Consider the following 27182-nt stretch of genomic DNA (forward strand, 5'->3'; position numbering starts at 1 on the left):
TTGGAGAAGGGTGTCTTAAGGAAGTTATGGGTGACAATGGGAGTGAGGAGGCTCATGTGAACAGATCCTAGGTGCAATAAAAGCTTGACGCATAGGGAAGCATTTGAGATACTACAGAGTAGGGAGCTGGTGGAAGAGGGCCCAAAGATAAGAGTAGAGACATAGGTAGGAGCTAGTTCTTACTGTTTTTAAAAACTATATTTGGGATTTTGGATTGCATCTAAAGGGCAATTGAAACCATGACATCACCAGATTTACTTTTTAAATAGATGACACTGGCTTCAATGTAGATAATGAGTTGGAGCAGATGTGAGGGCCATGTTGCTGAAAGTAGACCAATTTAATCAATTCTTCCACTAGTCCAGGCAAAGATAATCATGGGCTAGACTAGGGTGGTGGCCATGGTCATGGAGAGAAGTGAATGGATGGAACAATATTTAGAATATAGAGTCAACGTGATTTGGTGGTAGACTGAATGTGGGGAATAAAGTAGAAGATGCTCCTCAAGTTCCTGGTTTATATAGAGATACAGGACACTGATGAAGGAGCAGAGATTGGGGGAAAGCATACTGGGCAGAGAGAGTTGGAAGTGTCTGGCAAAATGGTAATTGAAGCCAAGGCAGCAGATGAGGTTTCCCTGGAGCATTTGGTGTAGAGCAAAAAGAAAGAGAGCCCAGGACAGCAGACAGAAGAGTTGGTGCCAGTTAAATGACTAAAAATAAGTCTCCAAAGAGGAAGGAGAAAAAATAACAGAATGTGGTGTCAGAGAAGCAAAGGAAAGGAAATGTTTCTGGTAAGAGGTGTGACAGCAGTGTCAAAGGCAGCTGAGATGGGGCTGAGACAAATTTATTGGTGACACACAACAGCAATTTCTGTGGGGCAGTGAAGACAAAGCCAGGTTGAAGGAGATTGAGGAATGGATGGGCAGTGGGGGATGCAGACGTAAAGAAAACCCAGTCAGTAGTTGTACGAGGCCAGGATTGAGGGAGGAGATAAATATGTTTAAATGCTGGTGGGAGGAATCAGCGGGGAGAGAGAGGTTGAATATACAAAGGTGGGTGGGAGGGAATAATTGATAGAACAGAGTCCCTGAGAAAGCAAAAGGGCATGGAATCCTGTGTTTTTAGATGGGAGATGGGGAACTTCTTTCATTGTAATAGGCAATAGGAAGCTGAAGGAGTTTCTGTCTGATAATTCCTCTTTTCTCTGCGAAGTAGGAGGGGCACTAATCTTCCAAGAGCGAAGGGAGACGAGGAAAGGAGAGAGTTGAGGCAGTCATTCGGGACGATGAAAAGATTGCTGACTAGGGAAGCATAATGAAATTTATGAGCAGGGTGAAGGTCCAGATGAGGATGGTGGCTAAAATTTGTAGCGGTTCTGATTTGATTGCTGGTGTGGTCTTTCCCGCTGAAGTTCAGTAATATTGTGGAACAGCATTCCAGGCACGTAGTCATTATTTAATATCTGTGTGACCTCAGGCAAGTCATTTATTCTCTCTATGTCTGTTTCCATGTCTGTGAACTGGGAACAATGAGAGTACCCACCTGATAGGATTGTTGGGATTATTAAATGAGTTAATACACATAAAGTACTGGGAATGGTTAGCATATGGTGTGCACTCTGTAAGTGTTAGCTCTTCTCCAGCTTTGGAGTTTTGGCAGGCATGGGGTGGTATAAGCAAAGGAGTGGGAAATATTAACAAGAGAGTGGTTGAAATTGTAGACCAAGGAGTTAAACTGGAGAACAAGAGAAGTGAAGCCATTGATTTTGGAAATCACTAGATTATTTTGTATTTGCTGGAAGTCCTCCTGGTATGGATTCCTGGTTTAAGATTACCGTATGCTGGTTTTGTTGATGGAATTAGAATGTTGATGGAAAATGGATAACATTATCCAAGCTCTGTCATTGCAGTCCTATTTTATACTTTGGCTATGGTACTCAATACGTAATTTACACTAAAAAGATGTCATTGGGGCTGGCCCAGTGACGTAGTGGTTAAGTTTGCATGCTCTGCTTCGGCGGCCTGGGGTTCACAGGTTTGAATCCCAGGCACAGACTGATGAACTGCTCATCAAGCCATGCTGTGGCGACAGCCCACATACAAAATGGAGGAAGATGGGCACAGATGTTGGCTCAGAGCCAATCTTCCTCACCAACCCCCCCCAAAAAAAACAGATGTTGTTGTGTCTTTGTTTTTAGGTTTTTTTTTTTTTTTGATTACTTTGGCTTGATGCAGATACTATGTGTGTCACTTCATGTTCTGAATTCCTGTGAAATGGGAAAGTTTTTAAAAAGAGAAAAAAAATATAAGAAGCAGTATTAAGGGAATCCCCTCTAGTTAAGGCAATTTTGTTTAAAGGCTGAAAATTTGCCAACTGTTTATGTTCTTTTCCTTGAGGTGCGCAATGCAATTTAAACCAGAAAAACAATCAGTTTGGCCCAAGCTTGAATTGCTACGGAATAAACAACCTCCAAAACGGAACTTTAAAAGGAACTGTCTGCACTGCTGCTGTGCTGGGGCACTCAGAAGTGCTATTTTGTCTCCAAGAATACATTTTGTACAGTCATTCAGATCACGCATTGGGACCCTGGCCTTTTATCATAAATGTAAATGGACTTAGGACACCAACATTTATTTCCAGGTAGGAAAGTGATTCAGGTTTTATATGGTAAAAATATTACTGAAGAGCCCATTGAGCTCTCCGAAAATAGAAAAATAGTTTCATGCACTAACAAGCAAATAAATCAAGTACAACTATAGACTAGGGCCTGGCCTCTTGGGGTTCTAGAAATCTTGATTTTATTCTTGCTTGTGCAAATGATTTTTCCTTGAATTTAGAGGAAACATTTAGAGGTGGGGAGGTTGGAGAGAAGAGAGATTAGGATAGTCCACCTTAGGTGCAATACTGCCACTCTTATCTCAAAGATATCCCTGAATCTCCTGCCTTCCCAGGAATTGCCAACGGACAGATGTCAATCATTAAAGATAGTTTATTTATTTAATTATTCATAAGCATTTATTGAAGCCTTTCTATATGCCAGAGACTGTGCAAACCACTGGAGATACAGTGATAACAAGACATATTCCCAGCTCTCAATGGGCTTATACTCTAGTAGAAGTGAGGCAGGTACAAAGGTAGAGATAGGATTTTATAGAATGTAGGAGGGGACCTAATCAAAACTGAGGAAGAGGAAGGCTTCCTGGAAGATGTGAAGACTGAGTGTATCTGGTGGGCTGAACAGGAACTATTTTGGTGAAGAATCAAGGCGGCAGTGATGGGCGGGGGGAGTGAGTGGCATAAGCAAAGAAGGCGTTATGGCTCATTGGAAAAATGTAAGGAATTCCACATGGCTGGAGCTTATGGTCCCGGGAGGAGTGTGGGGAGCTGAGGCTGGAAGAGAAGGAAGGGCAGTGGCCAGGTTCTGGAAGACCTTGTAAGCTGTACTGAGTAGAAGGGACTTGACTGTTAAAGCATTGAAGGATTTTTAAATAGTGAAGTAGTATAACCGTATTTATGCTTTAGCCAGACCACTCCTGCTGCTCTGTGGGCTGGGGTTGGAAGATGCCCAAGCTAGAGGGAGCAAGAGCAGTAATCACTCCAGGGGAAAAATGGGAAAGGCCCGCACTGAACCAGTGGCAGTAGGAGTGGAGAAGAGGGGACAAGCTGGGGTGATTTTAAAGGAAGTAGAATTGATAGAATGTGGATGTAAGTGGTATGGAAGAGGAAGGAAATAAAACGATGTCCATATTTCTTGCTTATGTACTGCATGCCAGGTGGTATCTTTCAGGGAGAGAAGAAATATAGGAAAGGCAAGTTTAGGTGGAAGGTCTGGGGCTCAGTTCCAGGCATGTTGAGTTTTAAATGTCTTTGACTTATAACAAGTGGAAGCTTAGAGTAAGTAGTGGGATCTAAGGAATGAGATCTCAACGGAGATGTCTGAACTGGGGGCATCAGTTGAGAAGTCTTTAGGATACAGATGATGATTGAATCTGTGAAAATGGCTTCCTAAGAAGAGAAAGAATAAATAATGGGAAGATTACCATTGACGGAACCCCAAGGAACTAGCATTTAAGTCATGAGTAGAGGAATGGAACCCCGAGCAGGGGGCTGTGAATGAACGGTTATAGAAACGGGAGTAAGAAGATCTAAGAGAAGTTAATGGAGAAGAAGGTTTCAATAAGGAGTCAAATGCTGCTAGGATGTTAAATAAAATAAGGGTTGACCATTTCCACTGAATTAGTATCCAGCAGGCCCTGGATGGTCTTGGCAAAAGCAATTTCCATATCTTTGTGAGGATGAAGCTGGACTTCAGTAGGTTTAAAAGTGGTGTAGAAAAAAGTATGTAAACTACACATTCAAGAAAACTTGTTTTGTAAAGAAAGTGAGATGATGTAGGGCTAAATGATGAGAGAGAACCTATTGGGCTGGAATTTATCCATTTAGTCAACTTCTGGGGCTTTTTTTTTTTTTTTTTTTTTAAGATCAGGGGAATGTGCCCATCTATATTTTGAGAGGAAAGAGCTCTTAGTGAGGGCAAATTGCAGGTTTGGAGAAGAGGAAGTTCTGGGTGTTCTGACAAGGAAGGAATTGTAGGACTTGCTAACAAAGATCTCTGAGTGGGCAGCAGGAGCATCACCAGAGAGCTTGTTGGGAATGAGGAGGAGTGTCAGCTCCCACCCCAGACTTAGTAAACCAGAATCCACCTTTTAACAAGAAAGACAATTCTTCTGAGATATGAAGGCAAGGACAGATAAGTTTCTTGATGCTGGCAAGGAAGGGAGTTAAAATGATGCTATCTCATTTTGCTGTGAAGGAATGGAGTGATCTACTGAGAGGGAGAGGGGAGTACGTGCATGTGGGAAAGAGACCCAGCTCTTGAGGTTTGGATGGGCTGCACTGAAAGCTTGACTGAGAGAGGACCCCTGGAGTTTATTGTGATATGCCACTGCCTGTTTGTGTGTTGTCTCCAACAGCCCAGGGCTGGTGTTGGAGGAGGCAGACACTTAGGTTGATGTAGGTTTGGGATCTTGCTAGGCAAGTGGGAGTCAGCAAGAAAGAGGGTGAATTAATGAACCACAGGGTCTAGGTTGGAAAGAGAAGTCAATAAAAATCAATGGGAACTGATGGATTGGAAGGAAATGGGGGTCAAACATAGTCATTAATAGAAATGAGAAATATTACACTGCCAGGCACAGTGGCTGCTTGTCCAAAAAAGAGCTATTCCCTCTCAATGCACAGTCTGTTAGTCTGTATGTTTTACAAATAACCTATCTAAAACATGCGCCATTCTCTCCCTTCTCCAGTCACTTATCCAACCAGAGTCTGAGGCTGCTGCCGGCACTGAAACTGCCCACTAAGATAGCTTCTGCACTACAAATTCTACTACAACGTGGTTCTTTAAATAGGAATAAGAAGACTTGTAAAATCTGACTGAGGACTTTAAAAGATCAGAATGATGTTCTTTCCTATCTTGAATGCCCCTTATTTTCTTTCAACCATTTTCAAAATTTATACTTAAAGTATGTTATGAATGCTACACTGATTCCCACCCAAAAATGTTCTTTCTTTAGCTTTTGAACCTCAAAGCATTTCATTCCCCCCTTATTACACTATTTAACTATATATATATACATATATATATATATTTTTTAACATAGTTCAACAATTTTATCCTTTCTATGAGATTGTAAAATCTTGAATAGTGGCAGCTGTCTTCCTAACTTTTGTTGCAGTGTTGGGCAAAGAGAAGGTTTTGCAGCTGAATCACAGGGTTCAGGAATGGGGTGGGAGGCCCAGAGAAATAATGCTAGAGAGAGAAATGGTGGAAGATTATGAAAGGCTTTTTATACCAAAATTAAATATTTGGATTTTTTTTTTCCTTTGCTGAGGAAGATTCGCCTGAGCTAACATCTGTTGCCTATCTTCCTCTTTTTGCTGAGGAGTATTTGCCCTGAGCTTACATCTGTGCCCTTCTGCCTCTGTTTTGTACGTGGGTCGCCTCCACAGCATGGCTGCTGACAAGTGGTGTAGGTCTGCGCCCAGGATCCGAACCAGGGCCGCTGAAGTGGAGTGTGCCAAACCTAACCACTAGGCCATGGGTCCAGCCCCAAATATTTGGATTTTAACCCCTAAAATGGGAGCCGCTGAAAAGTTTGAAGCAGGGAAATGACGTGATATGAATGTGTTTGAATGTTCACTGTGTCTAGAGTGTGGAGGACTGAACAGAGTATGCAAGATGAGAGGCAAGGATATGAGTTAGAAGATTATTGTGATCGTCCAGTTGAGAGACAAGAGTCTGAAGTAAAGGCGTAACTCTGGGTACAGACAGGAAAATTCTCATTCAATATATTGTAGGACTTAACGACATTGGGTATAGAGGATGAGGTGTGGGAAGGAGTGGTAGCTTGTCCCTCATTTCTGGATTGGGTGACACATGTAATGCCATTCACTGAGAAGGACAGACAGAGAAACAGGTCCAGGGAAGAGGAAGGGGATGGTGATGATATGTGGAGAGTGAGGAGTGATGAGTTCAATTTTAGATATTTTAAAACATTTTACTTGTGGTGATAAATGTTGGTTGAATACATTAGAAAAAAATTGAATGTGAGACTGTGTTTTGAACTTTAAAGAAGAGCCAAGGTTGAAATGGAAACATGTTATTAAAAATATTTACATTTGTTTCCCCCAAGAGAAATTTATAAACCACTCCTACTGCCAAGTATGTGGTGGGGAAGCAAAACATCTGGTTGAAATTCCACTGACCTGTAGATACACCTAAGTTTTCATATGATGCGGATTTTCCTTCCAAATGGCACAGCACAGCCCTAGGGTTTGTACTTTCTGGAGCATTTGAGCAATAAAGAGAATTTGTGCAGCACTTGCATTTCACATGCAGGAATGCCAGCCAACTTGGTTCTAAACACTGAGTTAGGCACTTTTTAAACATTTGCATATCTGAATTTGTCTCTTCTTTGCAGCAGAATGTTTCCAGAATCACATAGAGACACAGATTGGACTGGTGGTTACCAGAGGAGAAATGGGGTGGGAAGAGGGCGAAAGGGGTGACTGGGCACATGTGTGTGGTGATGGATTATAATTAGTCTTTGGATGGTGAACATGATATAACCTACACAGAAATCAAAATATAATAATGCACACCTGAAATTTATATAATGTTATAAATCAATGTTACCTTAACAAAAAAAATTAAAAAAAAAAAAAAGTAAGTTTGGAGAGTGATGGTGAACAACGTTAGGAAGTCAAGTCTTGGATCTGGCTCAGTGTTTTTCTCTGAGCCTTAGCAGAGGTATCTAGATAGGACAATAAAAGGAGGATCAAGGATGTTATGTCCAGGAATCAAGAAGGAAGATCCAAGAAATGCACCCTTTAATTCTACCCAGATCTCAATCTTTTATAACATACCTATGTGGTTAGGATAACTTCCTAATACAGTCTGTGTGCAGTAGCATAACTTGATGTTGTCCTAGTTGCTTCTTTTCATCCATGATTCTCCAATGCTTTAGAAGGGGAAATAATGTCTTAAACAGGTGGATCTGCTGTTTTTGTGTCCTCTTTGGTATACCCGCCTGTGGTAGGTTGAATGATGGTCTCCTAAGGTGTCTACCTCCTAATCACTGGAGCCTGTGAATGTGTGACCCTACGTGGTCAAAGGCAGTTTGCAGATGTGATTAAGTTAAGGATTTTCAGATGGGGAGAGTATCACGGATTATCCAGGTGGGCCCAATGTAGTCACAAGAGTACTTAGAAGAAGGAGGCAAGAGGACAAGGGTCAGTAGTAGGAGATGTGATGAAGGAAACAAGAGTTTGGGGCGATGAGAGAGAGGGGTCATGAACCGAGTAATGCCAGTGGCCTCTAGAAGCTCGAAAATGCAAAGAAACGGATCTCGCCTGAAGCATCCAGAAGGAATGCACCAGCCCAGCCTACATCTTAACTATAGACTTCTGACTGCCAGAACTGTATGAGAATAAATTTGTGTTGTTTTAAGCCAGTAAGCTTGTGGTAATTTGTTACAGAAGCAATAGGAAACTAAAACTAAAACACCCTTGAGTCAAATTTTAGATGATGCTAAAGCAGGAAGGGTAAATTTAGTCATTAAGTAGAATTTTCCAACGGATTTTTAAAAATTTCAAACTGTGCATTGATTATTAATGCTGTTATTAGTGCTTTTAAAAAGAATTTTTGGAAGTGTAAATGTTTGGTCAGCCTAAACACAGAAGGTCAAAATAGCTGTTATCATGGTAGGCACTTGACAAATTGTCTGTGTTAACAACTTGGTTGGATTTGACTGAAGCATTTGTGGTCTGCCCTTAACTTAGAAGGGCTAAAGAATACTAAAAAAAATAATCAAGGATCCAGGGCTGGCCTGGTGGCATAGTGGTTTCAGTTCATGTGCTCCACTTCGGCAGCCCACGGTTCATGGGTTTGAATCCTGGGCACGGATATACACCACTCATTGGTGGCCATGCTGTGGCAGCTTCCCACATACAAAATAGAGGAAGACTGGCACAGATGTTAGCTCAGAGACAATTTTCCTCAAGCAAAAAGAGGAAGATTGGCAACAGATGTTAGCTCAGGGCCAATCTTCCTCACCACACAAAAAAAATATCAAGGATCCTTCAGTGCTCTCAGAATGGTACCTCAACCCACTAGATTTTGTTGAATTCCCTGCTCAGATTTGAATTTGTGGGCAGCATTTTAGAGTATTTATAACCTGCAGGGAAAACATGGAAATTTATTTATGAATTGTAAGTCCTGGCTTGCACTCTTCATTTTTAGAAATCAAAAGTACATCATCTCTGCCAACACGTAGAGTTTTAAAAAAAAAATGCCCACATGGATCCTAGCCAATATTGGCATAAAAGTTTTTTAAAAATTGTGCAAATATTTTCAGCTTGTAAATTGCATGCCTTGTGTTGTCAAGCAGTGATGGAATACCCATAACACGAGGAGAGACGATGAGTCACAGGGCTTAGCAGAACTAACAAGAGTTCTGAGTAGGACCAGTGACTAATTGCTCTGTGAGCATACTACTGGCTATAAGCCCCAGAAAGGAAAACATCCATGAGTCATACAACTTTTGTAGATTTAATGACAACCCTAGAGTTGCATTGGCGTTGCCTCCAAATTGAGAAGACATTTGAAGAAAGCAGAATTCACGTTAACTGGTGTAACTCAGTGTGAAATCTGAATCAGTGAAAGAAGCTAGAAGAAGGAATAAAAACTCTCATGCATACAGAAGAGGAAAATCTTCATGTATTTATGGATTCACTTAACAAGCTCTGCTCAGTGCCTATTGTATACTACACACTGTGCTTTTTTAGGACAAAATGATTTGCGTCCAACTATTCATACGAGAGAATGGTCATACTAAGCTAAGAACGAATAATGTCTTGGCAAGACTGTTTTCCACTGAAATTCAGATACTTAGAGAATGTTCTTTTACCTGTTTGCTTCCCATGGAATCTCTGCACTTTCAGGTATCTGTGACATTGAATGCACTTAGAACACCTTAATGATCAAGTCCTCTTAGTAGGGGAGAAAGGTAGATAGAATTTTGCTGAGTTTTGCTCTATAATGGTCTTCTGCGAGTGCTGCTCAATTGATCTCCTCCTACCCAGTAACTTTCAGGTTGAGGCCAACATTTATCGTTAAAAAATTAATTGTAGGCGCCAGCCTGGTGGCGTAGTGGTTAAGTTCGCATACTCTGCTTTGACTGCCCAGGTTCACAGGTTCTGATCCCAGGCGCAGACACACACACCGCTTGTCAAGCCATGCTGTGGCAGGCATCCCACATATAAAGTAGAGGAAAATGGGCATGGATGTCAGCCCAGGGCCAATCTTCCTCAGCAAAAAGAGGAGGATTGGCAACAGGTGTTAGCTCAGGGCTAGTCTTCTTCACAAAAAAAAAAAAAAGAAAGAAAAAAAAAGAAAGAAAAAATATTAATTGTAGCACTTATTTTTAAAAAGCACCAGGAACACAGATGTTAACAATCACAGATCACTTGGTGAAGTGTGTGAATATCTCCTGTGCTTTCAGACCTAGTAAATTTTACCTTGCCCCAGATTGTATATGGAAAACTCTCTCCAGCCCACTCTGGGCTGTATGCACCTATGCCTATCTGATTTGTTCTACTGTTGCTTATAATTATCCTTGCTTTAGTTATAGGGTTGATTCAAGCATTTTAGGAGGGTGTAAACTCAAAAGTTTGAGGATGTAACCCCAAGTGTTCTATTTGTTTTCCTAGAATTTACTCAAGCCCCCAGCTCAACGCTGAATTTATATGGCATTCATGGGGGCTTTCAGATCCTGATTAACAAAATTCCACCCATTTGAGCTGACCATCCTTAGGGCCTTAAGGTCTTTCCTGTGCTGTGCTCTGTATCTCTATTATGGAATCTGGCACAGAAGGGCATTTATGTACACGTCATTTCCATGCTGGATTTTGACCACCACAAAGGCACACAGCACAGTATAGTAGGAGTTCAGTAAATGACTGTAGCATTTATTCAACAGTACTCTTTAAAGTAGGTTTTGTGTCCAGTATTAAAATTAGGGTATCATCCTCCTTGGTATTTCCTCTGTGATGGTTGTTTGGGCATAGAATCCCTTGAACCTACCAACTCTACCAACAAGAACCCTTCTCAGTCAGCCGCTTACATGGGTTTGTAACATTCAATGTTCTCGGTGTTTGCTGAAAATGATATTTATAAAAACTGGAACTTCAGGAATGACATTCACTCAAATATGCAAATATCATAATATTAATCACATGACAATGTTTCTGAACAATACATTCATTTTTCCGTTGTTAAAAATCTGATAGTTGCAATAATTACTTGGCCCGCCTATGAACATTACACTTCATTTTGATGAAACCCACAGTCACTGGCGATGAGGACAACTGCCTCGTAGAAGTGCAATATTGTTCCTATGTTGGCCATTTCTATAATAAAAACGGAGGTTTTGCATGCTCCCCACTAAAGCATCATTGAGAAAGGAGGGAAACCGTTAGAATTCAGGAGAATCTAGGAGAAGCTAAAAGAAACAGTAAACAAGATCTAGGGAGCATTTGGCTGAAAAGAAAATTAACACAATGAACATATGGTAATCAAACTGCAGGTCTGTACGTCTCGGCAGCTTTGTGCCAAATGCCATGGCAATTGCTCCTCATGGCTTAGTGAATGGGCCTAACCATGAGGAAATGAAAGATTCAACAGCACGAGGAAGCAGAAATCATTTAGGCTTAGCTCACTGGACTGTTGAAGGGCAGTTAATTTCCTAGAGCTATGCTTGCCTTGTTTTTCCCCTTGTTTATACAAATTACCTCCCCCTCTCAACTCCAAGCTTGCTAATATTCATGCTCTGGCACGGGATGGCAAACCAAATCCAGAAGTTAGTGAGCAGGACGGGAGATGGAGGTGATGGGAGGGTGGATATAGAAATGCCTTTCAGGAAGGGAATCAATTATTTTTGGTGAGCATACCTCAGTTACTTTTGTTGGATCAGGCATAAAAAATTTGAATCAGTTGATGCCGAATGATTAAATGATTTCATGGTTTCTTTTTTTTTTTTGCTGTGAGGGAGATCAGCCCTGAGCTAACATCCATGCTAGTCCTCCTCTTTTTTTTTTGCTGAGGAAGACCGGCTCTGAGCTAACATCCATTGCCAATCCTCCTCCTCTTTCTCCCCAAAGCCCCCCAGTAGATAGTTGTATGTCACAGTTGCACATCCTTCTAGTTGCTGTATGTGGGACACGGCCTCAGCATGGCCGGAGAAGCAGTGTGTCTGTGCGTGCCCGGGATCCGAACCCCGGCCACCAGTAGCGGAGCATGTGCACTTAACCGCTAAGCCACCGGGGCGGCCCTCTTTTTTCCTTTAGGGTGTGGGCATAAAGAAAATCAGGAATTTCCTCAAGTCATGTAGTGAGTTGGTTATCATGGTTGTCTTTGTGGTTAGATTCTTGGACTATAGTCACCAAGGATATTTATAGAATTTCTTGATTTCCCCGAAAGTCCCACCAGGAAAGTTTTTTTAAATCATATTTTCAATTTGGTTGAAATCAATAGAAAATTTATAAAATGGCCATAGAAGTAAATTTTTTTTCAGGAGAGACATCAGTGCTTTTTCTTGGTTTCAGCCAGCTCTGAAATGTCAGAAATATCATATTTTTAAAAATATTTTGTTTCACGTAAGATGCTATATATTTGTTTAGATGTAGTATTACTGTCAAAGATAGTTTTTGTGTCTTGAGCAAAATGATGTCTTGCTTAAAACACACCCTTTACAATAATCATGTGTTACTGTGATACTTGGTAAAAAATAATTTGTCATTAATCCAAACAGCAACAGCTATAGATCATTCTATATTTTCTATAACAGCTTGGATACAACTGCTAGTCACAGTGTTGGCAGAGATATTACTTAAAGACGAGTAATCAACAACAACAGCTTTCAAAGTGAGAGTGTACACAGACACAGCACAAGCCAACGACCTTAACGTACCTGGTAGATTTCTTTTTCTATTTAACTAATCTCTACAAAATACGTTTGCCACAGATAATTCAACTTTCCAGACTGACTTTGAAGAATTATAAAGTAGAAGATAAAAGCAAAGTAGTAAAATAGTCAAAGTTCTATAAGAGTCATGTACTCTTCTTAACACTTACCCTTTAATTGCTAGAAAATGTATCTAGCGATGAATTCCTGGAGATTGGGCATTTTAGACCCTGCTACCCAAATTAAATATAAAAGGCTTGGTAGTTTAAGTGGCATGAAGTATGTGAAAAATCAGGATAATTGGGAAGCAGCATAGCTTGGGTTCACATCTCATTTTTGCTACCTACCAGCCACATACCATTGTCCAAGTTACTTAAATCCTCTATGCTATAGTTTTCTCATTTGCAAATGAGATAATAATAGTCCTCAGCTCATGGGGTTGCTGTAGGGCATAGAATAGTGCCTAATCCATAGCACAATATAAGAGATTAATCCATCAACTTTTTGTAATCTTCTCAGCAAATTTGCAAAGAACACAGTGGCGTCCCCAATTATAGTCCAGAAGATTGGAACTCAGAGAGGTTGAGAGACTTGTCCCAGGTCACTTCCAAGTCCTATGCACCATTCACCATTATTCAATCACCTGTTTGATTACCCAGTCTTGGCTCGAGACTCTTCACCCTACCATGAGGATGGAGTGCAATTTCAGGGAGTATCAAGTGCACCAGTCTCAGGCTGGAATGTCCTGGGAAAGACAGCCAGGCGTATGGGGAGTTTCCTGGAAGACTACCAGGCCTAAGGAACTTCCTAGTCACAGAACGGTTGAAGAGAGGGGCTGTATTGACCAGCGTGGGTCAGTAGCTCCAACTGGCTACTTGCCAGCAGCCAGCTACTGCCTTCTTGAAGGCTTTGCAAACCAGATCTCACAGCTTTGGGCTCTAGCTAAAAAATGAATCAGCACCTCTGAGGCTACACCTCTATTAAAACAGGGCTGCCTATGTGGCTTAGTGGTTAAGCACGCGCGCTCCACTGCTGGTGGCCCGGGTTCGGATCCCGGGCGCGCACCAACACACCGCTTGTCCGGCCATGCTGAGGCCGTGTCCCACATACAGCAACTAGAAGGATATGCAACTATGACATACAACTATCTACTGGGGCTTTGTGGGAAAAATACATAAATAAAATTATAAAAAAAAAAAAAAAAAAAAACAGGGCTGCCTACTCTATGCCTGTGCAGACACATGCCCAGATTATTCTCAATTCTGGGTTTTGGCTGTCCATGCCTGAAGTCCCTCCCTTGTCCCTCTTGACAAGCACAAAGCAAAGGACTTGGCATCAGAAGCCAGGGACTCTGGTTTCAGTTCTGTGTCTTTTCAGCTGTGTGATCTTTCTGAATCTTAGTTCCTCATTTTGAGACAGGGATAGTGATATCATACCTGTATTTTTATCCTCATAGGGTTGCAGGATTACCAAGCAAAATAATAAGTGGGAAAACATTCCAGTAACTTGCAGAGCGCTGTGGTCTTCTTATCATTTCCATAGTCACAGTGTTGGCAAATAATCCCACTTCTGGGCGCACCATAAGGATATTGAGTTTTCCCTTTATCCAGGAACACAGTGAAAGTAAAGCCATTTGGCAGATCTGGCTGAAAGCCAGGACTTCTTAATGCCCTGTAGGAACCACTTAGCCCTTTAAAATCAGCCAAACTGGTTTGGCTTTGAAAGGGCATGTAGTTTACTATTTGGAATTCCCTCTTTTATTCAATTAAGTCGAGAGACCTTGCCAATCATCTTCATTTTCCTCTCTGTCTTTTATTTCTCTTGCTCTCTTTGGTTAGCATATTCAGCTAGAGGATGACTAATCTATACGTTTTCTGGGAGCAAATACAACATAGTTTGTGTTTCTGGAAAGTGCTCTGGATAAGACAAATAATTTTTGTTGACTATTACATTCAATAACTATCTTCAAAAAACCCTGTTTATAAAATGTAAAGGGAAGGACCTGATGATATTGATTAGGTTAGCTCGATTAGCTTTTTTAAAGTTGTGAAATAGAATTAGCTTTTCTCTGTAATTTCTATTAAATTGAACCACATCCATGTGAAATTACTGTTATTATAGGTAAGTTTTATATAGTTAAATCAAGTATATTTAAAGGAAAACACTCCTCGGAGAATTGAGAATTCAAGTTTGGCTAGGTTGAAAGTTACATTTGAACACATCTGAATGAAATTAAGAACGCTGGAGGAAGCGGGGAGTGTATATCAATGGGAGGGGTCTTTCTGTATTCTGACTCAGAAATCAACTTTTCACATTAACCTTAAAAAGCTGCTGTCACTAGATTGCTGAGCTACTGAATGTCTGCCAGAGAGACGAACGCAAACTGAGTCCAGCACTACATTCTTTTAGGTGCAAGTCATTCTATGAGCAGGATTTAGATTTTTCAATGACAACTCTCAGAAACTTGCAAGGAAAAGGCATTTGTGTGATACGATGTTACCCTAATACAGGGTGGGTATGCCATAAATGTTTGCTGAATAAATGAACCTCCAGTTGGCACATCATTTCTAAATTGTGCACACATTTCAGTAATGGGAAGGTTTATAAAAATATGTCTTGGATGAAAGTGTACGAAAATTATACAGCCATCAGCTGTAATCACCCCGGGATAAATCCATCCCTGGAGTGGGAGAGACAGAGAGAGTATGAAGGTTGAGAGGTTGGAAAAGGCATAGGAGAGGCACACTAGGGGGATAATAAGATGCAGGGAGCTTGTTTTGACTGGTACTTGCAGCGATTTTCGCTTGCCCGGGGCACCCCTGTCACTGCATGGTGGACACTAGCTAAATTAGGAACTCCGTCGGCCTTGGTGGCTCTAACACCGGCATCTGCATCTTGCATTAACTGCACGTTTCTGAACGATGTCGGGGTCAATCCGAACCAGGCAGCAGCAGGAGAAATTTTCAGTCATTTCCACTTTGCTCCCGCCTCTGTGTTAGGACCGTCAAAGTCTTGTCAGCAGCAGTGATTGCTCACCGATGCGTCAAGCGTGGAGGACGGAAAGGCGATTGGCAGTGCTGGTCCCCAGACAGGCAGAACAGCTGCTGAATCAGGCACCTGAGAGGGACTGGGTCCGGGTAGGTTTTGGAGGTGTTTATGCAATTTTCCAAGCTGCCTGGAAGTCTGGTGGGTTGTGCATAAATGATCAAATGCAAATCATCCCCAGTGGTCACAGCTTGTTTTTCAAAATTTTACCGCACTGCACGCAAGGACAAGCTGCAGGGACTCTGTTAATAATCTATTGGCGAGAGCTACCTGTAATGAGGGGACGCCGTTAACGCCAGGCAGACTGCCATCGGTATTACATTCACCCGAGGAGCCAACACTGTCCCATAATGAACGACCTCTTCCAGCTGAGTAAAACAAAACTACGACGCAACTCTTCAGCAGCTGAACTTCCCTTCTGGTGGCTGTTGATTATTATTCTGAATTAGATTTAACACTTTCACCTCAGGAGGGAAAAAAGAGAATAAACAGTGCTTACACTTCCCCAGAATTCTAATGCTATTCTAAAATTCACCCAGAATATATCCAATTCAATGACTCATATTAAAATCTTCACATCGTGAATGCAAATGCATTAACTACTTACCACCAAAAAAATAAAATAAAATAAAAGCACTATTATGGTGTATTTTCTTGGTGTCAGGCACAGAGCTGAGCCTGGTACATGCTAATTGTCCCAGTTTTAGAGATGGGGAAACCAAGGTTTGGTGGGGTTGAGTGACTTGCCCAGGGCCCTAGATAATATATGGCCGAGCAAGGATGCAGAATGAAGACGGCCCTACTCCAAAGCTCAAGTTATTCACCACTATGCCTACTGCCATTTTTACCCATGCACTACCCAGAAAATTCTCCCCAAGCTCACCTTCCATTGTAAATTGCAAGTTCATTCAATCATTTCTTTGACAAACGTTGTTTGAGTTCCTCTTCTATCCCAGGAAGCATGCAAATCAATGAATCAAGACTGCATGGAGCAGTGAGGCAGTTATAACGGGAAGGGGGTAAGGAGCCCTCACATGTGCAGAAGGACATATGCCTGCAAGTTTCAGCCTCACGTGGAAATAGCCAAATGTCGCTCAGAGAAATGAACAAGGAGAAGACAAAGAAGGCAGAGGTTTTGTTTCTGTTTTCCTATTAGAGTGGTACCAAGACAGGAAACAAAATGAGCGAATGAAAAGGGATGAATGAATAAACTATGTAAAGAGCCAAACAACCTTGACAGGTGATGGCAAAATAGAGGACATACTGCTCTCCAACCCAGCCCAGGTAGTCATCTTATACAGCATCCCACCACTCGGAGCCAAAGTATTTCTTTTTTTTTTTTTCAGGTGTACATGATTATATTTTGATTGCTGTGTAGATAACATCATGTCCACCACCCAAAGACTAATTACAATCCATGACCACACACATGTGCTTAGTCACCCCTTTCACCCTCCTCCCTCCCTCCTTCCCCTCTGGTAACCACCAGTCCAATCTCTGTCTCTATGTGATTGTTTGTTGTTGTTTTTATCTTCTATTTATGAGTGAGATGATACGATATTTGACTTTCTCCCTCTCACTTATTTCGCTTAGCATAATACCCTCAAGGTCCATCCATGTTGTCGCAAATGTCTGGACTTTTGTCTTTTTTTATGGCTGAGTAGTATTCCATTGTGCGTATATACCACATCTTCTTTATCCATTCATCCTTTGATGGGCACCTAGGTTGATTCCAAGTCTTGGAGCCAAAGTATTTCTGGAGTTGGTATAAACAAGACACCCTGAATTTTATTAGCTGAAGTACCAATGTTTTGTGATTTTATCTCTTCCAAGTATTAGCATCTAATTAGTGTATTTCAAGAAAAAAATAAAGTGCCACCTGCAATGGTAGAGGAAAAGCTAAATTTAAAGACATTGAGGGGTAGAAGAAAGTGAAATACATGGGGGCCTTTATTGGCTTCTTTTTCTGTGCTGTTAAAGAAAGGCTTTAGTCCTACTCCGGTCACTGTTTTGTGAAGGAGAGAACATTTTGACGCTGCTGAGGGCACAAGTTACATCATCATAAAATCTATCCCCAGTCTCTCTCGTCTTGCTTTTCAATGTATTGTTTACAGATGTTAGGCATTTTAGAAGAAAAGCTGTCTGCTATTTACCACACATTTCTCAGGGAGCAAATTAATTTGCCTGGGATTCCTCTAATGCAGATGAGGTCTGCATTCTTCTCATGTAAATCTTAGTGAGAATTTAACATTCACTAGCACTAAGAAACAAACTCTGGAAATAAATGTCTCCCATCCAGGTACAGATGTGGTTATATATAAGAGTTAAAGACACCAATTCTCCAATATGTGTCTGCCATATGCAATGGGAAACCATCTTATCTGGGAAAAGATAGTGTCCGTCTTTAGGCAGCATTACACTGTGGTTCCCAGTGGGGACCTGGAGTCACATTGCTTGGGTCTGGTTCTTGTTTCAGAATTTGCTACCTGTAGGACCTTGCCCAGATTACCTCATTTCTCTGATCTTTAGTGTCCTCAGAACGGGGTGTTCTGCACATAAGTTATTGTGAAGATTCAAGAGATAATGCGTGTAAAGATTCTGGTAAATGCTCAGTAAAGGTTAAATATTATTTTTGATGGTATAATTTGTTATCTTCTTTCAGACTTTTTTTCAGCCAAGTTTTCCAATACAAAGGGCTTATGTGATATCCTTAGGAGATGCAGGTTCTATTCGATAAAGATTAGAGATTAGCAACTTTTGTTCATGGGCTTCTCACCAAACAGATATCAACACTTCCGGGGTGATACTCAATTCCAAGTAGGCTTTCTCGGGAAGGATGAATTAGAAGTGGTAGTTTCTAAATTCCTTGAGCTGATTCTAATTTATCTGATATCTTTAAGTTTTCTGTTTTAATTTTACCAATGTAAAACACACACAAACAAGCTCCATGCGGCATTAAAAAAAATATGCCCAAGATCAAATCTTAATTTTTACTTTAAAAAATCATTTTAGAGGTGAAATTTAAACTGTTTAAATTGTGTAATACACTGTGTTTTCCAATATCAGTGATGCTTAAAAGTTGTAATTTATTTTAAAGGATGATAAAACAGTCCATTTCAGGAAAGTTAGTATCCTTGTTAAAATATTAGCTGTAAAAAGTTTATGCAATCTAATTACAAGCTGCCTATCAAAAGGAAGTACAGCAAGGGCATACAGTATACCAAAGAAAACTCTCAGCTTAGATTAGCTACTAAGCAAGGTCAGGATAACTTTGTTATTCACGAACAAGTTTGTGGATAAATACTGAAATTGTTGGTTCTCAGTTTAATGTTTCAGAATAGTAGGTAGTCAGACAGTAATGGAAGCAAAAGGTCTCTTTCATTCTCATTGATCTTTTTTCCTAATTAGTACATGGTACACACAAAGATTTCGCTAGCAGCAGCAACTGTACTAACAGTGAATTCATCACAGTACTTATTTTGCATTTGCATTTTGATGGTGGCAAATTTGGGGAAAAGGAATGAAATTTTGTTAAGGCCTATCAAAATAATTTTGTAAACTTTTCTGCGACTGAATTGAACGCATTTAGGGAGTACATGGTTTCCCTTGATGCCAACTGGGTTATGCTTTGTTGCTCCTCTGAGTTGATTTACATCTCCTTTGCAATGTTATCAAGTGTTTGTTATCATTCTCATGCAAGCATAGTAGTCCCCAAACAAATCAGAGGCAGTGTGACATCCAAGGAGAGTACCATCATACTGCCTTTTAAAAAAATTAATTGATTGTATAGTTGCTTAATTTTATGAGGAGGCGTCGCAGCAAGCATCGCTAGATATGAAGCCAGATATCCATTCACGCGAGGAAGATCTATAGATGTAATTTAAAAGTGCTCAGTCTAGAAATTAGGAGGGTTTTTCCCCAATGGAAATTTTAATGTGAGTTGTACAAATAGGCTAGACAGCTAATTTCTCTCTCAAATAACTGAGAACTGAGGAATTTGACAGAAGTGACCCTGCATTCACCCACTTAACTACTAGCTCTTAAATAACTTCAAGTTGACAAAGCAGAGTACCAAAATTGAGATAACAGGAAGTAAAATGTTTTATAAATGTACTTGGGAGAAGGTAGAGAAAACATTCCATTCTGACATCTTTCTTTAAGTAAAGTATACTATTATACTAAATTATATATAGTACTAAATATATATGTACTAATTAGTATATATACTAAATTATACTAAATTTATACTGACAATGAACTCTAAGGATCTCTTTGCATTTTTATTTATTTGCTTTGCAATAGTAACCCAATAAAAATATTTGTTCTAATCAGAATATTTTTATTTAGAGTATGTCCTCACTCACAGTATTTGGAGCCACAAAGTTACCCGCTCAACACACTTTTGCTGAATTGATTGAATCAGAGACATTCTAACATGATAGTATTTGTTTAACCTGCATGAAATAGGCTGAGCATCTCACTGTCTCTCTATTCATACAAGAAGCCAAGTGTACTCACACACAGAGTGTAGGAGGCTGTCTGTGGGTACGTCTAATCAAAGTGATAACTTTCTAGAGTGATAACAGCTCCCAAGTATGTGAGCAAATTAATAGTCCATGAGGAGCCATTTGGCACTTGTCATTGGATAGCGCTCAGTCCCTCTCTCCGTCTCTTATTTTGTCTATCACAGCCATGCAGACATTGAGATATATGCTTGCCACATGGTTAGCCACATCTTCTCACCGTCTAGTTTCAAGAAAAATCATCCCATCTCCTACAGTGCTTTCAGGAAAAATGGCAATAGGAATCTACATACCCCAAAGAGGAGACTGGAGAAGGAAAAACCTGCTTGGGGGGATGAACATGCATGGTGACATACATATTTACTCAGTGTCCAGTTCAAAATCTTATCCATAGCAAGCCCACCAAAAACAGTCCACTACCAATCCATTTGGAAGCAACCTGCTTGTCCTTGGTTGCTCTGTTTGGCTTTATGCATTGGTTTAATAGGTTGGATAGGAAATCTATGAGGAATTTTTTGGGATGAAGTATAAACAAATAAAAAAGTATGGATATATTCATTTATTCCATTAATATTTATTGAGTTTTGACTATAATAATAAGTATTATGCTGAATGCTAGGATTCAAAGACATTAAGACTCAGGCCTTGCCTCCCAAGACGTTACAGACTATTGGAGATGGTGAAGAGACAAATGAGTTACGATAGTACAGGGTTTATCTAAGAGGGCCACCCAACCCAGATTATGGGAGGGAGTGATGGTTGAGGACTTGTTAAGTGTTTTTGGAAGAATGATCCCTGAGCTAATTAAAAAGATGAAGAGAGGTTAGCCATGTGTGTGTGCGTGTGTGTGTGTGTGTGTCTAGGATATGAGTTTGTTGACTAGGGAGAGAGAGGCATTGAGTAGGGAGAGAGAGGTATTCTCACACACAGATGACAAGAAGGAGAAAAAAGAAATGTGTATTTGGGAACTTCCACTATTACAGATTTATTTGGGGGTAGTGGTGGTTACTATTGGGAAGAGTGCTAGGGCATGAGCTTGCTGAATAAGAAGGGGCCAGAACATCAAGCTTTTAGTAAGTCATACTATAAATCTGGACTTTATGCTGAAGGCATTTGGGGGAATTTTAAGCATGCAGTGAAAAGATCAGATATATATTTTTAGAAAACTCTCCCAGAGGCAGTGAGGGTGAATCACCTTTGTGGGATCATAATAAAAATGTTAATAATTTTTGTCCTAGAAGGAGAAATAAAGGAATCTGTGTATTTTTTTTTCTACAAAAGAAATAGATGATAAATCTTCATTTCTATTTTTTTTTCCTATTTTTACCCACAAATGTTAAGTTTTTGAGCATCAACTGGATGCTCCCCAAGTATGAAATTTCTCATAGAGGATTAAGTAGGTACTGGCTGAGAGGAGGCGGTCTCTTAGCTGGCAGAGCAGTACACAAACACTACAGGAAGTAGCCCAGGCCCTGAAGTTCACTCCTACTCATGGTGATCACGAGGAATACAGAAGGGACTGCTGGGCTAAGAACTGAGCTCAAGTCCATCTAAGCTTTATTCTCATCCTAAAAGCCGACCTTGAATTGAAACTGCACTACAATTTATATACACATTTATCAAGTGCTGCTATATGCCTGGAAAGACCTGCGGTAGGTACTCAATAAATGAGTTTGTTTTTTTAAACAAAAAAAATAAACTTTTTCATGCAGTAATCCAACAAATATTTACTGAGCGGTTACTATGGGTCATGCGATATGCTAGCCACTGGGACTCCAAGGTCAACAAAGGTCAACAAAAGTAGGTCCCCACGGGACTCACAGTGTAATGTAATAATGGATGGATAAGAAGAACATTAGGAGAAACACACCTCCTTGTACCAATAAAAGATATTGGAAAATATTTAAATGAGTATTCCGGGAGGACTGTCCAGGGCGAAGCTTAGCCTTAAATAGAAAGCCTGAGACACTGACACAATGTATGCTAGTTCTCTTTTAGAAAAGAGTATATGTTACTCATTTTGTAAGGTCAGAGCCCTAAGTCTCCTCTTCTTTCTTGGATGTTCCCAGGTGTAGAATGCCGTGTGTGCGTGTGTTTTCGTTTTTGTAACTTGTGTTTGAAATTCTATCACGATTTTGTTAACTTCTGTTGTCAAACTCCATTTATGTAATTGAGCTCAACACCCTATAGCCATATCCAGCCTGAGTTAGGATGTCAGCCCAATAGCTAATGTTTGAAATTGGGATGACTTGTGCAATTTTAAGAATCACTCTTCTGCTTACATTTCTAAAACAAAAGCTCATGGTTTATAAGCAATCATAGTGCCACTTGGATTATAGTCTTTAAAGTGGATACTAAGTCTGTTTGACTAAACCTGGTGTTCCCCATCAGGAGGCCAAGTCTGGCTCACATTTCAACAGGCCAATGTGGATACAACAGATTCTCCTCTGGGAAGTGTGGCGCCATGCAGTATGAGAATCTTGGACCAGCGGAGTCAAGAGAGATATGAGCAATTTCACAAAAAAGTATCTTCAGTATATCTACTCCTTTTATAAATCAAACGGCAGAATGTTTAGCTCAATAAAGAATTTGGCTGGTGGTGTGCAAAAGTTAGTTTGAGAAAACATTGTAAAGAACATAGTTTAAAAACACACACACACACATATATATATATAAAATCTCACTACCCCAAATCAAGGATGTTGCTTTGTTTTGTGTTTGATTTAAAGCAGACTTCATTATTTCGCTCATAGAATATGTTTCCAGCTTGGGTGAAACAAACCTCCTAAAATCATTTTTGAAATACTGTCTGTATTGCTTCAATGGAACTTTCCTTTTCTTCGTGATTCCATTCTGTCTTTCATTTTCTGCAATATTTTCATTAGCTGTGAAAGAAACTATACTGATCAGGCAATCCAGGGATTTAACTTCTTGCCAAAGGCCTACTTTAAAATAACTAAGGATTGTTTGCAATTTCTTTCTGTTTCCATGAATATGACACTACTTACAAGAAGACTGCTTAAAAGAGAAATATTTGCATCTGTCCTATCACTTGATGTTTATTAATTGTCCTTGACTCAGAATTCAGAGTTTAAGAGCTGGAGTTGATACTGGAGATGATCTCATGAAAACTCCTTGTTTAAGATGAGAAAAGTCAGACACAGAGAGCAGAACAGGAACCTATGTCGCCCAGATGGACATTTCTAACTTATTTGATTCAGTTTTCTTTAGGAAGATTTCCCTAGGGATATCTGTGATCTTGCAGGATTTCTTCACCGCACAACTCCAGGGGGCACCGTTCACAGTGCGATCAGAGTAGATGGTGCCCCTGAGAGTTGTGCAGCAACTTTAAGTTGCACGTTATCTGTACCCTCCACTATTGCTTTCTCATTGGTGGTGATGTATTTCTTTCTGTTCAAGTGGAAGGTGTTGCAATGCATTCCCTAAGAATTCATCCCTATTACAACTTCAGTTTTTAAATGTTTTGTCAAAGAATGCAGAGATACTAGGCAATGACTTGGAAACACAAGGAATATAATAATTTCTTTCAAATCTTAAATTTTAATTGCAGCATGTGCAATTAAAATGCGTAGAGCCCAGGAGAGCAATGATCTGAGTAATAAACGCTGCAGCACGATTGGCATTAGGATGCGACATGGCTTTTCAACACAGTGAGTGGTGTGCTGGCTGTATTTTACCATCTTGGCTGCAGCATTATCAGTACCTTGGACACTTACCACACATCTCAGAGATACACGGTGTGAATCGGAGGGTCCAATTTGGCCCTACGTATGTCCCCTCTGTGAAAGTTTTCTGGGGCCTGCCCCTTGATTCCAGCCACCAATATCTGCAACTGAAGGGAATGAAGCAGCGCTAGGGTTCTGAAGCTATGACCAAGGAAGAAAAAGAGAATTGACGGCATTCCATCCATTTTATTGGCAATGAGTCAAGGAAAACAGCTGAGAAATATTTGTTAGAAGAGGGGCTCAGGAAGTCACAGTTACTTGGAAAGTTTATGGCTAAACTCTGCCTGCCGTTATCCTTCGATAACCCCAACAATTTAAATTACAGAAGCCACATTCGAGTAATTCAGGGCGAAGTTATAGGTATTCTCTAAAACCTCCTGGTTCTTCAGTTGGTTGGCTGAAACCAGAAAAATGTCTATGACTATTACGAGGCAAATGCCGTAAATCAGAGAATTCCATTGATTTTACTCTTGGGCTGAATTTGCATTTACGTGAATAGAAATAACAAGTGTGTATTTGAAGGATGGATCCTGTCTGTTATTGTTTTTTTCAATTACACTTATTAAATCCTTTGGCTTTTTTGTTTTCACCTCCTTAACCCTGCAAGGGAGTTGATCACTTTAGGTTGTTTTAAGGATGAATTTTGAGGCAGAGAGAATCCAAAGGGAAAGTAACATAGAGCAAGTCAGTGGCAGAGCCTGAGAGGTGAGATCTGGGAAGACCAGCTCTAAGTCCTGCTGTTTTAATACCAGCAGCCTCGTGTAGAGAGCAGAGCATTACAGCTGCAGGCTTTTCGGTTATTCTGACTTTATCTTTAAATATAGCTGGAGCACCTTATAAAGCTACAGTGCTGTAATACATACATACATATATGTGAAAGTGTGTGTGTATGTGTAAATATATAAAATTACTGCTCAAAACAGTGCCAGGAGGTAGAGTGCATATTACTGTGTTTCTAGGTTACAAAAGAAACTGGAGCGTGGAGAGGTTAAGTGGTTTGTCAGGTAATTGTGAGCACAGCTGTGATGTAGGCAGAATTTCATTCTGTTCGTCTACAGAGGTTGTGGGCATTCCCAGGTTTCATTCCATGAAAGGAGCCATGTCTTTGGAAGTTGGTGTATGTATCAGAAAGTATTTGGATTGAGTGAAGAAGTCGTGAAAATGACTGCAGAAGTCAGCCCACCAGGGGCCTACCCCTCAAACACAAGGTCACTCACTGGCTCTGGGATCTGTGTCACCAACCTAGCCTCCAGGGTTAATGGGGTTGCCTCTGGCTTTTCCTATCCAGTCTCAGGGGGCAAAGACTCAGGTGGGAGAAAGTTTTAAGTTTGTGCACTGACATATGAAATGAACTCAGCTCATTTCTCTTCACCCCGTCTCCAATCCCAGTTAGTTAAAACCACCAAATAGATAAAGTTGCCGTGGTCGATTTTTTCCATTCATAAATATGTGACTTAAAAACAAAACATACAACTTTAATACACAAAAAATTCTTGACAGTTTTGTAAAAGCCTGCAAAATTATCATGGAGCTAATAATGAAGAGATATTAGCCTTTCCCCTTGTCTCCTAATTTTGGTACCAACAGAGAGTGGACATGGATTTAAAAGACACTTCAATGCTATTGTAAAAATTACGTTCAACTGTTGAAAGGAAAGGTGGGAATTTGCTTGATCACTCATGTCAGTGGAAAAGCTACTCAAGGAGCGTCTGTGATATCTGTTTCTTAGCGTAGCTCCAATGAAGTGAGTTATTATTTTTTTCACAGTATATTTATCAAAAAAAGCACATTCTTACCTCGGTAATATCCACGTGAGCAAAGCAAGAAATCATGTTTTATTACCAGTTTTTACATCTAGAATCTGAAGTAATCAGGATGATGATTCTCCTAATATTATTACTACCCTTCCCATGACTTCTAGTTATTTCTTACTTCCCTACCAGGTACTGTGTGGGCATTTCACTGTGGCCGGAAGTGCATTATGTCAAGTCATAGAGCAGACTTTTGTCAGTGCCTGCTCTATTTCCTATCTCCACGGCCACCTTTGCATTTTGTGATCTCAAGATTTACAACCATGCTTTCTGAACGTTCCCAGAGAGTGGACTTCTTTTTCTTCCTTCAGTCTTACTGAGCCTACAGAGAAATAGCAAGTATTATGAGATAGCTCCCTATGGAGGAAAGTTGGAAGACTGTGAATTGCAGAAATATAAAATTAGTGTGTGAGTGGAAATACTATAACACTGCAATTGGATATGTTACTATAGTTTTCATTTTCACTCATCCTTTAAAATCTGATAGCTAGGGTAACTCTGGGAACCTGAACCCCTGACAATTCAACCTGTTCTGTTTCAATAAGAAAGTAAGATGCTGGTAGCTTCCATTCACAGTCATGGTTTTGTACAGGTTCTCCCCAGACAATTAGTCACATGAGAAACTGCCCCAGTTGTAGCGTCCCGTGGGCCACTTGTAGCTCTGGCTCTGCCTTAATGTGAAGCAAACCACTTCTGCAAAGAACCCATTAAGAAATGGCTTTGCCTAACATCTGCCTACTGAAGAGTTCACCCTCCCTAAAAAATAAAACACTTTACTCGCAGGAAAGTTGATTGCCTGAGGAATGGACCTAATATTCCAATACAAAGAAAATGCGAAATTGCTTCTTTTATTTTCACATTTTTCCACTGTGCCAGCATGAATTACCTATTCTTCTATACATTTGGAAGAAGGAATGTCATACTAAGGAAAAAATAACTTGATCTAAAAGACGTTCGTTACTTCCAAGCGGTAATTATTTGGCAGTGTTTCTTCACATCCTCAGCAGAAAAATTTGCCCTGACTAACACAGTCCACACACCATTGGAACGTGTTTACACATGGAAAATCCAACAGATATGTGCTGGTTAGGTAGGGATCGTTAGCTGCTCTGCCTGTTCTGCATTGCTTGCATTTTTCAAGTTTTCTGTGATCCCAACACAAGTCAAGATTTGTAAAGGTGTAAGTGGGAAGGTCCTTGGGGTGTAACAACTTTCCTTTTCAATCTTATTGAATCTATGGAAAAGTAGCCATCAATGCCAAAACACAGTGAAGTTCACTTTAGGATGAAAATGGAAATATCCTAGATTTGAGAAACATTAAAATTACTGTGTAGGTGGCAATATTAAACCACGCCTATTGTAGACATTCCTGTGTTTTTCATTTCCACTTATTCATCCTAACATAATTGCCAATGCTGCTTACTAAAACACACATAAAGTTAATATGGCCGTGTAAGCAATGGTTTAGAGATATTGGGGTCTCCCTTATATATGGTTGCCATGTTAATGTTGTCTTAGCAATGAGCTTTACTCATGG

The 27182-nt window shown here is 40.3% G+C and overlaps 1 protein-coding gene across 1 annotated transcript in view; it reads right to left on the reverse strand.

Annotated features, from left to right (window-relative positions):
* VWC2L (von Willebrand factor C domain containing 2 like) overlaps positions 1–27182 on the reverse strand; it is a 156115-nt gene that overhangs the window by 12751 nt on the left and 116182 nt on the right. Inside the window, 2 exon segments of the mRNA XM_087424535.1 lie at positions 23826–23954; positions 23957–23975. Of these exon segments, the coding sequence (XP_087280661.1) occupies positions 23826–23954; positions 23957–23975 (148 nt within the window).

The sequence above is a fragment of the Ceratotherium simum genome, chromosome 37 (assembly GCF_057802395.1).
Source record: "Ceratotherium simum simum isolate JZ-2026a chromosome 37, ASM5780239v1, whole genome shotgun sequence".
In the NCBI taxonomy this organism is placed as follows: Eukaryota; Metazoa; Chordata; class Mammalia; order Perissodactyla; family Rhinocerotidae; genus Ceratotherium; species Ceratotherium simum.